The 13,995-nt window shown below is 40.4% G+C and overlaps 1 protein-coding gene across 2 annotated transcripts in view; it reads left to right on the forward strand.

Moving 5' to 3' along the window:
- The first annotated feature begins 2,626 nt into the window (after window positions 1-2,626).
- kcnq1.1 (potassium voltage-gated channel, KQT-like subfamily, member 1.1) overlaps window positions 2,627-13,995 on the forward strand; it is a 31,758-nt gene continuing 20,389 nt past the window's right edge. For both annotated transcript variants that reach the window (XM_041036021.1, XM_041036030.1), the window contains exons 1-2: window positions 2,627-3,212; window positions 9,369-9,459. In XM_041036021.1, coding sequence (XP_040891955.1) covers window positions 2,854-3,212; window positions 9,369-9,459 — 450 coding nt within the window. In that variant the 5' untranslated portion in view covers window positions 2,627-2,853. The remainder of the gene's footprint in view (window positions 3,213-9,368; window positions 9,460-13,995) is intronic.

A 13,995-nucleotide genomic window follows, 5' to 3' on the forward strand; every position in this document is an offset into this window, starting at 1 on the left:
CAAGGGATAGCTCCCCTTCCCTTTATGTGTTTATATTACTCATAAATATGGAAGACAATACAGTCTGAGATCCCATGACTAATTCCAACTGACTGGCCTGAACGCTTGGACAGAGCCTGTTTGGAAAGGCTGTCTATGGTGTACCCTGCAGAAACATTTCAACCTTATGTAACTGCCTATGAGTTCAAAGCATTTTTGACAAGAAAGATGAATCTATTGCAAACTGTTAACGTTCTACTCCGTATCTTCGCTCCTTCTCACTGTTCACTTTTCTCCCACACTTCCATTTTCTGTTATTTGAGATCAGCAATTAATTACAGTGGAACGTTATTGTTTGTTTCCCCCCTGCAAACTAAATTATGAGTTGCTGCTGTGTCAACTGGGGCCAGGGAAAAAGAATCCCTTAATCTCATCTGGATCAGGGTAAATAACAGTTAATAAAAAACTGCCTGCTTCATGTGCCCTTGTGGAGGGAGATGAGCATCTACTTTTCTTCAACCTTATTGCAATGGTTGACACCGGGCTCTGATAACTTTCTGACTGCCCTCTGGTGTCAAGTTCGGTAGGTGGCTTTTTCTTCTTTAGGTGCAGTCAGTCTTCCAAATTGCTTGTTGGACATGGTTTAACATGCATAATATTAATCGCTGATAGGAGAATCAGTAAAGGATTAAAAAGTTGACGGTTTTTAAATTGTCCTGAGAAATGAAATATTTCCTTCACACAATACTGAAACATGCTTGACCTTCAAAATAACTGTCCTCACACAGCAAGAACCCGTTAGAGTTGTGTTTAATGTCTGCCTGGCAACAGATCCTGTCATCACATGGCTGCTACTCGACTCCTATTAAAATCCGCAGTGAACTTGTTTTCTCCTCCTTGGACAAGCTTGGCCAAGGTCACTGAAAAAAAAAAAAGAAAAAAGAAAATCCACAGGGTAACCTTGTCAAACTAAGCTGCATGTGTCCCCAGAGTTTCTTTAGATTACACTAACACCAATGTTGATGACGTTACTTTCAAAGCATAATTAATCATACTTTAGTTTGGGAGCAGGCACAGATTTATGGAAATTTCAAGCTCTAGCATGTTGTATAATACCTGTAATATGTATGCATGTAATAAAAGAAACATGATCTTTATTTTATCATTTATTCATAGGTGCTTCTTTTTTCCTCTCATTCTGAGCAGCTCACAGTGGAAGAAAGTCACAGACTGGAGGTGTTTTTAGGTGAAACAGAGAATGGAAAGTGAAAACCCATATGAACAGTGCAGAGCTGCTAAGTGACCAAGTTGCTCCATCTAATAATATTTACAGTCTCAGCAGTTGCACATCTGAGTACTGCTGGTGACAGGTATGTACTGTAGAGGAGAACTGGGTATAGATCCCAAACATGCCAGAGACTTTCACACAATGACTGTTAGCTCTAACTTACTTCCAGCTGACAGTTTAATGAGGGAAATGAGTCACAGCCTGAATGTCATCTCAAACAATGGGAGGCCATACTACACACTTCTGCACAAATGAATTCAACCAATCACCACAATTTCTTTGGAGATGAATCTTTCCTAAATAATAAATGAATGCATGAACAACAATGTGCAAAAATTAAATATTAAAGACATGTTTCAAATGCATTGCTAATTATGCACTAAAGGGGAGGTGTAGGTGCATGTACAGCACCTGATGAAGGCCTTTCACACTAAAAATACTGACGTCATGTCTAAATCTGTCGCTGAAAACAGCAGCGTGTCTTTCTCACTGCTTACAATACTGACAATGTGTCATTGTCCATATACTTTGCTGTGTTTATTGCAAAAAGTGTCTGCACACAACTTATTCCTCATATATTCAGATTTCACATTAAAGCCCAAATCTGCCATTTTGACCACATACACATGAAGGCTGTTCACATAAAGAACTGTGGAGCTTTACTTATGAATAAAGGAACTGACGTGTTCTGTGTTTCTGTTTTTATAGTGTAAACAAAACTTTACTGACTTACAACCTCAAATGTAATTGTTCCAGTTCTACTGATATCTGCTGTTCTACTGATATCAGAAGACCTGTTCATCAAGTGGGGAATGATAGCAGGTTCCAGTCTTTTGTTTTGAATTCTGGTGGTGGGGCCTTTAGTTACATTAAGTGTATGATTACCAAGTATGATGCAAGAACTTTTCACAGAACTGCAACACAATTCAGTGGTAACCTTGAGGTACTGACGTGCTTTGTTTTCTGCTTATTTAGAACTATGGCCCTAAACATTCACACATAAATGCCTGGGAGAGTGACAGAGGTTCACTAACATCAACATATCACCAAAGTCATTTTGACAAGTACAACTTTAATCGTGTGTGTAGAATGTCAGCTGCATGACATTTGTGTTTACATGTTTGCACAGGATATTCTGAGTTTGCATTTTGGGTGAGAATTAATTATTGGAGGAGAAAGTCAGCGGTGTGGTGTGGATGTGGTTCATCAGCCGCAGATCGCTTTAAAGAAGTTTTGCAAAAAAGTAAAATGTCTGAACAGCTGGCGACTGACAGCGCACCGCCTGGCGCCCAAAGCTCTCCGGGCTGATAAGTGCTCGGAAAGAGGCAGGGAATATTCATTCAGGGCTGAGACTCGCCATATCCTCAACAACCCAGAGAGCTGTAAAGTTGAATTAAGGAAACACCATCCTGGTGATCTAAAGCTTTAATAACACAGTTTATGGTACAGTTTTATGCGCCCTGGCGCGAGCAGGCGCGCAACAGAAGGTGAGCGCACTTAGGCGAATATTTGGCCGTTTGAGCCAGCCACCGAAACATAACTGTGAAAAAGTTAAGCCACCGACAGAAGAATAACGGGAAGCTATAATGTCTAATTCCGCCCCCTGTCAGGGGGACGCACGGAGATCTTCTGGTGTGGCACGTGGAAAGAGACCACCGGATTTGGAGCTTTCGGAAACCACGTTTAGCGCGCCTGAACCGGGGACACCTGTGGGCAACGAGACCTTTTCTGAAAGAGACAAAATGCCAGAGGACGGTAACATTCCCACTGAGGTACCCCCTGTTCACCTCCACCCCTACTTATCCCATCCTCGGATGTCTGTGCGGATGTCGGTGTACAGCACCGGGGTCCGGCCAGTCCTCACCCGCGCCTACATTCAAGGACGCGTTTATAACTTTCTGGAAAGGCCGTCTGGCTGGAAATGCTTCGTGTATCACTTCACAGTGTGAGTGTTTTTATTTTCATAATCATCCAGATCCATGGGGTATTCAAGGGTATAATTGCAACTCTAAGATCCTAATTAAACAGGGAGTTAATTGCGCATGTAGAGCCTTGGAAGCCCTCAGTACAAAGAACAGTTAATCCTGTGAATTTTAGAAAGATGCTGCACAGATATCACAGCACAACTGCGAGTCCCTCTAAGAATATTATAAGGATATTTTAGTATAGCCATAGAAGATTAAAAAATATCATATCATTCATCACAGACAGCGGAATCTCAGGCAAAATAGGTGCTCATCGGAGCAATAAAGGAATATTATACAGATCTTTCATTTGGGAGACTATTTTCTTTTGCACCACTGAGTATTTAATTTTCCAGAACAGTGTGACTGCAGCAGCACAGAGGTTTCTGCTTTGCATTCAGTGAGTCTATAACAACAGAAATTTTAAACTAACTCAGCTTGACAGGGAATGTTTTGGTATGTTTTTCCCTTCCTGACAGTATGACAGGTGTGTGAGGCCACCTGGTTGTATGATGAAATATAATATAAATAATATAACATATAATGAACATAAAACCAGACTGGCAGAGGGATTTTATCTGCTAGCTCCCCAATTTCATGAAGATGTCACATTATGGTTCACCACCCAAAACTGATGTGACAGTGTTTTTTTAGGTAGGTTGGAAATCTGTGCTTTTTCTGACGAATGCAATGTTGTTAGTAGTGATATACCTCTGTATACACAACTGATGTCATACCAAAAGATACAGTACATTTTACTTTTTTTTTTTTTATCCTTGGTAAAAGCCATGTCCGGGAAACTGAGAGTCCAGTAGATCCAGACTGGAGTGTTCAGAAAGAGGTTGAGGAATGTGGGATGTGATCCTCCAACACACACCCCCATGTGTGCTGTCTGTCCCCACTTGCTGGCACTGATAGCAGGCAGCTAAACTTGGCAGTGTATGTGCTCTGTGGAGGAGGTAGCAGCCCTCTCTAGCGATGCCTCCCCGTGACCCTGCAGTGTCAGAGGGGACGCAGGGAAACGCATGCTGTCGGAGCAGGTTAGAGTCTGAGTGACTCAAAGGGAGCATGAGCCAACACAGTGAAACTCAAACACGTTAGAGTGTTACCAAGAATAACTGCACAATCCACAATAATGGCAGACGCAGTGGCTGCAGCGATTAAAGGAAAAATTCTGTTTAAGCATCAACATTTTGAATATTGTATTATTTGACTGTAGACTCTGTGAAAACCAGCGAGATGAAATGCTTTAACTTTTCTGTATTGGCCATCACGTGCTGATTCCAAGAAAGCTCAGAGTTCATGAAATGACAGGAAACACCACAAAATCAATATGTTTTGTTCACAAGTCACAGCCTCAGTGGCAAATTTCACCTCTTTGGGTGCGTGTGATGGCGATGATTTGGAAAAGTGTCACTTCATTATGTTGAAACAAGTGTGTTTTTGAGGTTGCTTTTGTTTTGGACTGACAAGTTTTTCTGTCTGTCACACTCAGCCCTGGTGGTTGTTTGTTTGCTGCTACTCCAGCACCAAGCAGACGACAGCCCCGTTTGCCCAGATTTTAAATTCCTGGTTACACTAAAGGCACAGTCACATTCTCCTGCCAGTGACAGAGAACTGCCCTGCACTCAGCCCCCGAAAAGGATATGATGTCAGCGGTTCCTCTGTTGGTAATAAATACTCCACAGAGTGATCACAAACTCTAAACAGTCTGAGAAAGTAATGCTGCAGTTTGTTGCCTGATGTTCCAAAAATCTGTGCAGAACATGGTGATGGTACATGCTAGAAACATGACTGCGCTGACTGAGCACGCGCATATGGTCTGTGTTGAACAAAGATGATGTTCAGGCTTGAAGTCAGCCTGGAGCCTGCCAGGAGATTTCACCCAATAAGGCAGTGCATTCTTGAATTTGTCCGTTGTGTGGGCTTCAATTGACGTGAATGGGAGACAGAGCCAATATTCGCAAGGGCTGAAGTGTAATGTGATCATACCTTTACTGACAAAGATGGCAGGAAGCTGCACACTCAAATCCAAGCTTCAAAAACATACCCTGCAGTGTTAAACCATGCATTCAGGGTGGTAGTTCTGTCAAATTTCATTAGGTAGGTTCAATTCGTATTGTGTCTCATGGTGTATTTTCAACAAAACTCTCTCAATTCAGTAAAACCACCAGCTGCTTGTTGTATGAGCATGTCACTGGGATGTCTTCTGCAAGTGTTTGAGTGGGAGAATAGCAGTTAAGTACAAGCATGGCTTTATCACTGACCCAGAACTCGAACGTCAGAATGACCCGAGGCCTTATCAGAGATACCCTTGTGTGTGCGTATTTGCGCATGCATATGTATGTCAGCATGTGTGTGTGTGTGTGTCTGTGTATGATACAGGGACTGGGGTCTGTTTTATCATGGTAAAAACAAAGCAGTAACAATTTTCTCTGAAAAGGAACATGACATACAACAGCTTTAAGTATATCCCACACTCTCTTTAGAAAGAAAGAGTACATATCCATGTTTTATTTATTATTTTATTATTATTTTTTGTTGGCTTAGCACAACACTTGCTCGGTGTCTATCTGCAGTGTGCTACAGTTTAAAAGTAAATGCAGTATTTTAGTCTGGAACAGCATGGATCCATCCCACATGCTGGTTATAGATGAGTCGACCAGGAGAGTTGAGAGAAAATCCAAATCAGAGAATGTTTTTCAGATCAAATATTCTGTCAAACAGCATTAAACTGGAGGAAGTAAATGCAGAAACATCATTTAATGATTTAACAAACAGGCTGTTCTTCTTTTCAATTTGAGCAACGCTTTTGACTTGAGCTGTTTGTATTCTACCCTGGATTTTAGTCACCGGAATCTGTGCTTTTATCTTTTATTTCTTAGATCCCGTCAGTGCTCCGCACTCCTGCCTCAGTCAAATATCGTTCTTTTGAGTCTCTTTAACAAAGCACAGGAGCTAAGATTCTTAATAGAGCACATAGACAAGGTCACTCACTGTTTACCACCTTTTATCTCTGAGCAGTTAACCCCATACAAGTCAAAGTTTGGGCTGAGGCCCTGACAAAGGCTTCTATTGACTGTCCAAGTTACAGACAAGGGGTGATCGAGCTGCAAGACCTCACTATAATACATTTTATTTTATCTTTTATTACAGTGTATTCATCTTGACGTTGCTTTTGTGTTGCTTTGCTTTTTGGTTGATTTACATTTGGTCTTTTTTTTTACTCTAAAGGACATTATAACACTGAAAAAAAAAACTGTGAATGATTGTTGTTCCAAACAGGATATTTGACGGTAATCACCAGCGACATGGTCAGCAGCGTCACTACCAACTCTTACCCTGTCCTCTGCTTTGTCTCCGCACTCGCTGCACAACAGACTGCAAGTGAATCTGTCCATCAATAATAGATAGGAGCAACGCTTTGAGCTTTTGTTTAGAGTTCAGTGGTGCCTATGTAGCTGAGCCATTGTATTATTTTGTCTCTTACTACACCAAGCCCAAGGGTGCCTGGCAGTGACACAGAGCCCGTATTATCTATAGGCCTGGAGGCGAAGCAAGTGAAGTACGATGGTGCAGTTAGTAGACAGGGACTGACGAGTCAGATAGTCTCTGATGGATTCAAAGTGAAGCAAAAGTGTAAGCTCAGCATACTGAGTGTGCATGTTTACTGGCATTTCAAACGCTCTGAAATAATTTAAGCAAAGCATCACCGACAAATTACAACTATTAGCATACTGGAGTGTTTGGTTTGGAAAGTTTGATGTTTATTTGTATGTCTTTTGTTCCTCTTTTAAACTGCCTCTGTCTCATTTTAACATAAGCTTTTTTATAAATTACTCTGTGTCCTAACTTGTGTTTTTTCCCCAGTGTGTCCTGCTCCTCTTACTGTAATAGACAGATTTGCTCCTATTTACAGAGGCAGTAGACTGTAGCCATTTTGCTGTCATTTTGCTGAAGACACAGGTACCAAACTGCAGTCATTATGCTGTGTTGTATTGTCGACTTGTTCTTTTCTTTCAGACAGGATCAGCTGTTTTGTTAGCTGTGTTACACACCAGCCCATCTTCCCTGAGCAGGTCTCTCCTCTGTCTTTTATCTGTGTTGACGTGTGCCATGCACATTTGAGTTTGTGTGTGTGTGTGTGTGTGTGTGTATATGTGTTAGTTTAAAGGGGGGTATTTGGATTCCTGGCCAGTCTTCAATAAACTCGGGCTGTAGCATGCGGTGATAAGGGCCTTCATGGTGCAAACACAGATTGGAAACCATAACTCCCTCTACGCATAGTTTCCATCAAGGCTGCTCATATAAGAACAAGGTCGTGATGCTTTAGGGTTGTTTTCTGAACAATAGTTTAAAACAATATCAGCTAGAGCAAATACCTCTACCAATACTGTCAAAATATACCAGTTCCATACTGGGGTTTTTTCTGTGCCCCAGTACTAACTGGATCCCCCAGTGACTTCGATGATCCCCTGAATTTATAATAATTTTGGTGATCCTTTTACTTTTCATCTAGCACCATCATCAGATCAAACTTTTGGTTTGTTCAATACTTTGGTTTATGACCAAATAATGACAGTCCCATGAGCCCCAGCATATCTAGCAAACCAGCTGTTAGTGTAGTAATATAATTGTAATGTTCCCAATTCGAACCAGGATGCTGGTTTAGTTGTGTCATATTATTTTGATTCGTAAGTCACTGACCTTCAGTTTTATTTTGCAAAGTTTGAGGAAACTTCATATGTCCCTGGTGGAAATATGTTTAAATTCAAACACATAGGGCAGATTCATGCAACGTCACATATGATAGCATTAGAACTGCTCTTCTGTTGCTGTACCAAGTTTTGAAATAAATACTGGCAGCAGGGTTATACTGTCCCTAAACAGGAAACAAGCTTTCCACTGCTTCCATGTAAGTTTGTTCTGGTGTCACGTGAATTCCTGCAGAAATTCTGCCCTTCACCGCCACATCTCTTGCCAGCTTAAATTAAAACTTAATCAGTTTGTCCTTGCCCCAGCACCAACTTTTCTGCAAAGTTTCATATAAATTCTTTCTTCATTTCCAGATAGCCTGCTAACAGACAAACCGTCGGAATGGGTTGAAAACATACAGTAACTCCAACCTCAACTCTGATAGCGGAGGTAGTACTGCAATAACAAAAATAAAAACAGGAACTGAGGCCGTTCCTGACGTGGCGGGCTGAAACACATGTGAACAAGGTCATGAGTCTGAGAATGACTCATTGCAGTCAGTGCTGCTTTCCCATCTTCCTCCACTACCATCAAATTAAACAGGATCTCTCCCCCTTTATGAATACCTGTTGCTATTGCTAAAATAACAAAAACGTGATCATACAAAGATTTGTGGAACCCTGTTGGTCTTTAAATTTGTAAATTCTGTTGAAAATTTCACTAGTGAAAAACTCAAGGTTGCATAAGACAGTGTTTTTGTCACAGCACCTTGAAGCCTCATCTCAAAGAAATAATATATATTTCTAGGTTGAGGAGTTACAGACGTCTTGTTGTTGCTGCAGCTGAAACACTTGTGACCTTGAGGGGGAATAAAGAGAATGTTAAAGAGCAATTTATTGTTTGTCGATACCATGTGTTGTGTGTGTGCGAACCTGTGAGTTCATTATTTGACAAGTTTATCATGTGCTTTGCATTCATATGGTGGAGTTCAAAAGGTTCACGGTATTTTCTCCGGGGGGCTGTCCTTGAATGTTTGCTTAAATCCAGTCAGATACTTTTCATGACAAAAATATCAAGTAATGTTATGCTGTCTTGAAACTCTTTTTTTTTTTTTTTTTGGAAGTTGTTCAGAAGCTTAGACTCGAACCAGACACCAAAGCTGACTGAAGTTTCTCTGTTGAAATCAAAGTGTGAAGTGTTGACATAAGTTTGAGCTGGAATGTTCAGAAGTGGAGAGTGGAGATTTGTGTTTGCACGACTTTACTGATGACAAAGTATTTAAAGCTCTGACTTCAGGAAAGTTTCATTTGTTAATAACCAAGAGCCAGTGAGACATTATTGTGCAATTAGATAAAATAAGAATAAATGAAATAAAATGATCACAAACGTAAAACTTCACAACATAAAAAAGACTAGTGTATGAACTGTTTTTTCCCCTACAGGTTTCTCATAGTTCTGGCCTGTCTGATCCTGAGTGTCCTCTCTACCATTGATGAGTACCAGGCCCTGGCTCACACAACGCTCTTCTGGGTGGTGAGTGTTAAATCTGCTTAAACTGAAAAGTGACACCTGGGATTAGGTGCAAAAACATTGTTTTGTCCCTAATTTGTCTCATTGTCAGATTGGAGCTCCCTCTGAGACAGCTTTTAGATTAAAAGCTTTAGCTAACCCTTCAGAGCTGAGAGCAGGGTTTGGAGTAAGATGGGTGGACATTATACTGCAGGGAACGTGGACTCAAATCCAGACGCTTCAAAGCCCTGGTCAGACCAGGAGGTGGCTTTGTGAAATTAATTTGTGCATCCTTGCAAGATAAGTGGTGTTGAAAGCCCGGTGATGGAGAGATTAATTACAGGGGTAAGCTGGGTCAACAACAGGACAATAAGTTAACTTAGTCCATTCAAGAGACATATTTGTTTAGACTGCTCTCTCACAACTGATGGCATCTCTATCTGCAGCTCTACTGTGGAAAAATGTATACTCCAGCAGATCAGGGTTATATGAGTTTGGATGGAGGGACACAACAATAACATGGTAGCCTTTCTTCTTCTCTGGGTCTCTGTTCCCTAAAAGGTCACCACTACCAAGACGGTTTTCTGTAGGTCTTTGATGTGAATTCTCAAGTCAGTGTTCACCAAAACTGTGTTACACAAAAGCTCCATGTGGATTTATTTAGGCTTTGAGAGTGGAACTGGATCATCTGCTTTAAATGCAGGTGTGATCACACCATCAAGGCTGAAGAAAGACTGAAATCTGAAAGTGGCAAGAGATAAGGAGAGTTTAAAGAAAAGAGACAAACTGCTTTAATACCAGCTCCAAGATCTGTGGTATACTTGCTTAAAGATGACATGAATTAGCACTTACACAGACAAAATGACTTGTGTCAAACTGCCTCATGTTGTGATGCAATTCCATACACTGTCTGCATCCACAGTTGATGAAATAGGTTCGCAATGTAGCAGAATAAAAAGAAACAGAAGACGAGCAAGTCCATTTTTTTAGGCCTTAAGGATGCATTGAATGTGTTTGGGCAAGAAACATTGGATGTAAACAAAGCCCTGTTTGTTTACAAGAGAACTCCACAATGTACCTTTAATGATCCTGATCAGTGGTTCATGAACCATGTGTCTAAAAGGCACGAGGAGGGTGATTAAGATTTCAAAGCATATAAACCTCAAGAACAAGACGCACCTTTCTTTTTCTATAACAGAAGTGTACACTGTACACTGTAGATAGAGTCTGTTGTCTCCTGATCTTGATCTTTCCTTTGACTTTCACCATCTGCAGTGCACGTCTGTTTTGTCTGCTTTTGTTGGCTGACATCTGCAAACAGGGTTGACTCTGATGTATTAAGTAGTTAAGGAGGAGCTTTGTTCCCATTCCGTGTCAAACAGCTCATTTAAATCGTTTAAAAATGATGATGATGCTCATAAAAGAATGCGGTTGGTAGACACTGAGTCATTATAAACGTCTTTGAAATGACACATATGTTGGATAACCTTGTTTAAAAAAGCACGCAATTAATTTGCAAGTAAAAAAAGTTGTGTAATTAATTTCTAACACAGTTTGTTGACTGTATATTTTTAAATGTGTCACTGCAACAATCAACACCATGACAAAGATATTGCTAAAACAACAAATATCAAACCTCAGTTTTCTTGTTTCAAAAGCAATTTCATGGGTTGATTGACCTAACTGCTGCCTTACCAAAAACAATTTCAGGGACACTTTGTTTGGAACTACATAGGCTTCTTTTCTACAAAACAATTTCAGGTTGTCCTACTGGCCTTAGAGGGCGAGGGCACCTCCTCTAAAATCAATAGTAAATGGGATAAACTTAACCTCGAGACACCAGCTGCTGAGCACAGGAACTGTTTGGGTGATGGGTGAGTCAGTCAAGCTCAGACAAAAGAAAACCTCAAGAAAGGATAAAAAGGACTTGAGGATTTTCTTCGAGGAGGACTGGAGCGTGCCACATGTGACAAGTTCACCTTGGCCTGAGGATAATGGGATGAAATGGTCATGGCGCTTCATGAGCTGACGCATCAGAATCTCAAATCCTACCACTTTATTGCTGGGTTCATAGAGAACTCACAGAGCTCACAGAGGCTCCTGTGAATGATTAAAAGTGTAATTAAAAAGAAAAGTGTGAGTTTTGTTGCAAAAAACCAATACCAGTAACACCATATCATAAAATGTTCATGTTATGGCAAAATGTTTTTCTGCCTTAAGTTCACCCTCCGGAGATATTTAATCTTCTTATTCTTCTCTTCTACACAGATAATGAATAATTAATGTTTGCCATGCAACTAAACCTACCAAAATCTCAAACATTCATCTTTTCCATCCTCCGTCCCTGTGGGACTGTTTTGTACTTTGTGCTTTCTAGTTTAGAGATTTGCTCTGACCCTGCCACTCTTTCATTCTCTCGCCTCCCCCACCACAGAAGTATTTCCTTTGTCTTGTTTCTTTCTTCCTGCACACTGAAGGTTAACAGAGACTACTCTGTTCTTAATGTGGAGATGCAGCACTGGCTGACAATGTTTGTAGCAGTACGTTTGGCAGTTTGCCCAAAGGATTCACATTCTCAAAAGAATTTGTTTGCGTTTTGGGTCAAAATTACTGTGAACTATAAAAAAAAAAGCATTATGTCATTCTGCAAAGAAATCCCTGCAACATAGCATGTTTTATTTGTAATTTCACTCACAAAGACCATTGAGCGCCTTATCAACGCAAATTACTTTATTGGAAAGTGACGATGAATGAGGGTTGAACATGAAGGGATGACAGGGTTCAAGATTGGAGGGTGGGATGAAATGAGGGTTGAACACAAGGGAATGAACAGAATGTCGAATGGGGATCGATGATGGGTTTAGGTCGCAAGATGTTGTGGAGAGAAACTCAGTGAAGGGGCAATGACTAGATGAGATATTCTAGTTTTGTTGTCCCCCTTGTGGTTCCCATGATGAGAGAGAAGGAAGAGAGGAAGCAGAGAAGCAGGGGATTAGAGTGGTGAAAACTGAGAGGAAAGAAAGAAAGGGGAAGAGCACAGTTAGTTGGATGTCATTTATCTTTAATTTAATTTAAAACTTGGTGGAATGCTTGGTAATTAATTCATAATTTCTAATCAACACAAGAGGGTGGATTTATTAACACAAGGTCTACTTGTTCACGTGTTCTGCTGCTTTCACCTTTATCACTGTCACCTGTCTGAACAGACTGACCATAATTTTATTTTATGTTAATGTTTATTTGTATGGGAATAAAAAAAACAGGCTAATTTGCAATGCCCATCCCTAATAGAGAGAGAAATTACCAACAGCAGCATGATGTGCTACCAGTTAACAAGCCGCCACAGTGGAAAAGAGCAGTGAACAAATATAAAGTTATGGAAACAATTTGTTTTTATGGTTCAAATAATTGAAAGCCTCCTGCACTAACAATAAAATATTCCCCTTCCAACTGGACATTACACAGACAGACAGAAGATAACAGTCCTCTCAATCCAACATCTGTGAATCAAATTCCAATAAAGAATTATCATTTAATAGAAGAGGTCTTTTAACCGATTTTCTAATGCACTGATTACGATGATCAGTGTGCTCAGAGCTGATACTGATACGCTCTGATCCATTTAGGCCTATTCAGGTATTAGCCACAGACCAAATAATGTTAAATAAGGGTCTACCAGATCCAATCAGACTGAGTGTAGTTTGGACCTGGTCTCATTTTCTCAGAACCAAGTGGACCCTCTATCACATGATTTTCATCAGCAGATGGAACTAGCTCAGTTGTCATGTTGCAGGTGTTCAAAACTTTTTATTATTCTGAGCACTTCTGAGATTTCCCCTCCTCCTCCATGGCTTTGACAGATCATTCTCGATTGTGGAAAACAGCCGCTGACAGTACAATCTCAACTCAAAGTTCAGTTCCGAAAAAACATCACGTGGGCTTCTGTTCCCAAGGTCAAGACTGAACTGTCAATCTAAACTTTCAAGCCGACATCAAGTGTTCGATGACAACTGAGTGAGCTCCATCTGTTGATGAAGATCATGTTATACAGTCAAAAGCTCTGGGATGAACAGGTAAGTGGACATTAGAGTCAGCTGCTGTTGCCACGGTCAGAATAAACTGTCAAACTCAACTATAAACAGCAGCTTTTTTCCTCTGTGCCTCTTTGCTCCCGCCCTGTTTGTTAATGCGTTGCTGTTTTGGATAGACCATTTGCTTTTCAACCTTGAAGTAGAAATCCTCAGTGAATAAATTATAAAGAAATACACATTTTACATATTAGCTTCCAAGAGCACAATTTAACATATTATTAATCCAATTTTCATTTTATAAGATGTGCTGTTTTATATTCACTGGTATTTTAATCTTTGGCTCTAATGAAGAAAAACACCTCCAATAATTCCCATCTGAAAACATCTCCTGCTTTACAATATGGAGCACATCTTCTGCCTGAATTCAGTTTGTTACTCCCATCATTCACTGCAAAAGGATTATGTCACCATTAAAAATCTATGAAAGGCTATTCATTTGCTTTCAGACAGCTTCATTTGCAAATGCTTG

Source organism: Toxotes jaculatrix, chromosome 1 (assembly GCF_017976425.1).
Source record: "Toxotes jaculatrix isolate fToxJac2 chromosome 1, fToxJac2.pri, whole genome shotgun sequence".
NCBI lineage: Eukaryota > Metazoa > Chordata > Actinopteri > Toxotidae > Toxotes > Toxotes jaculatrix.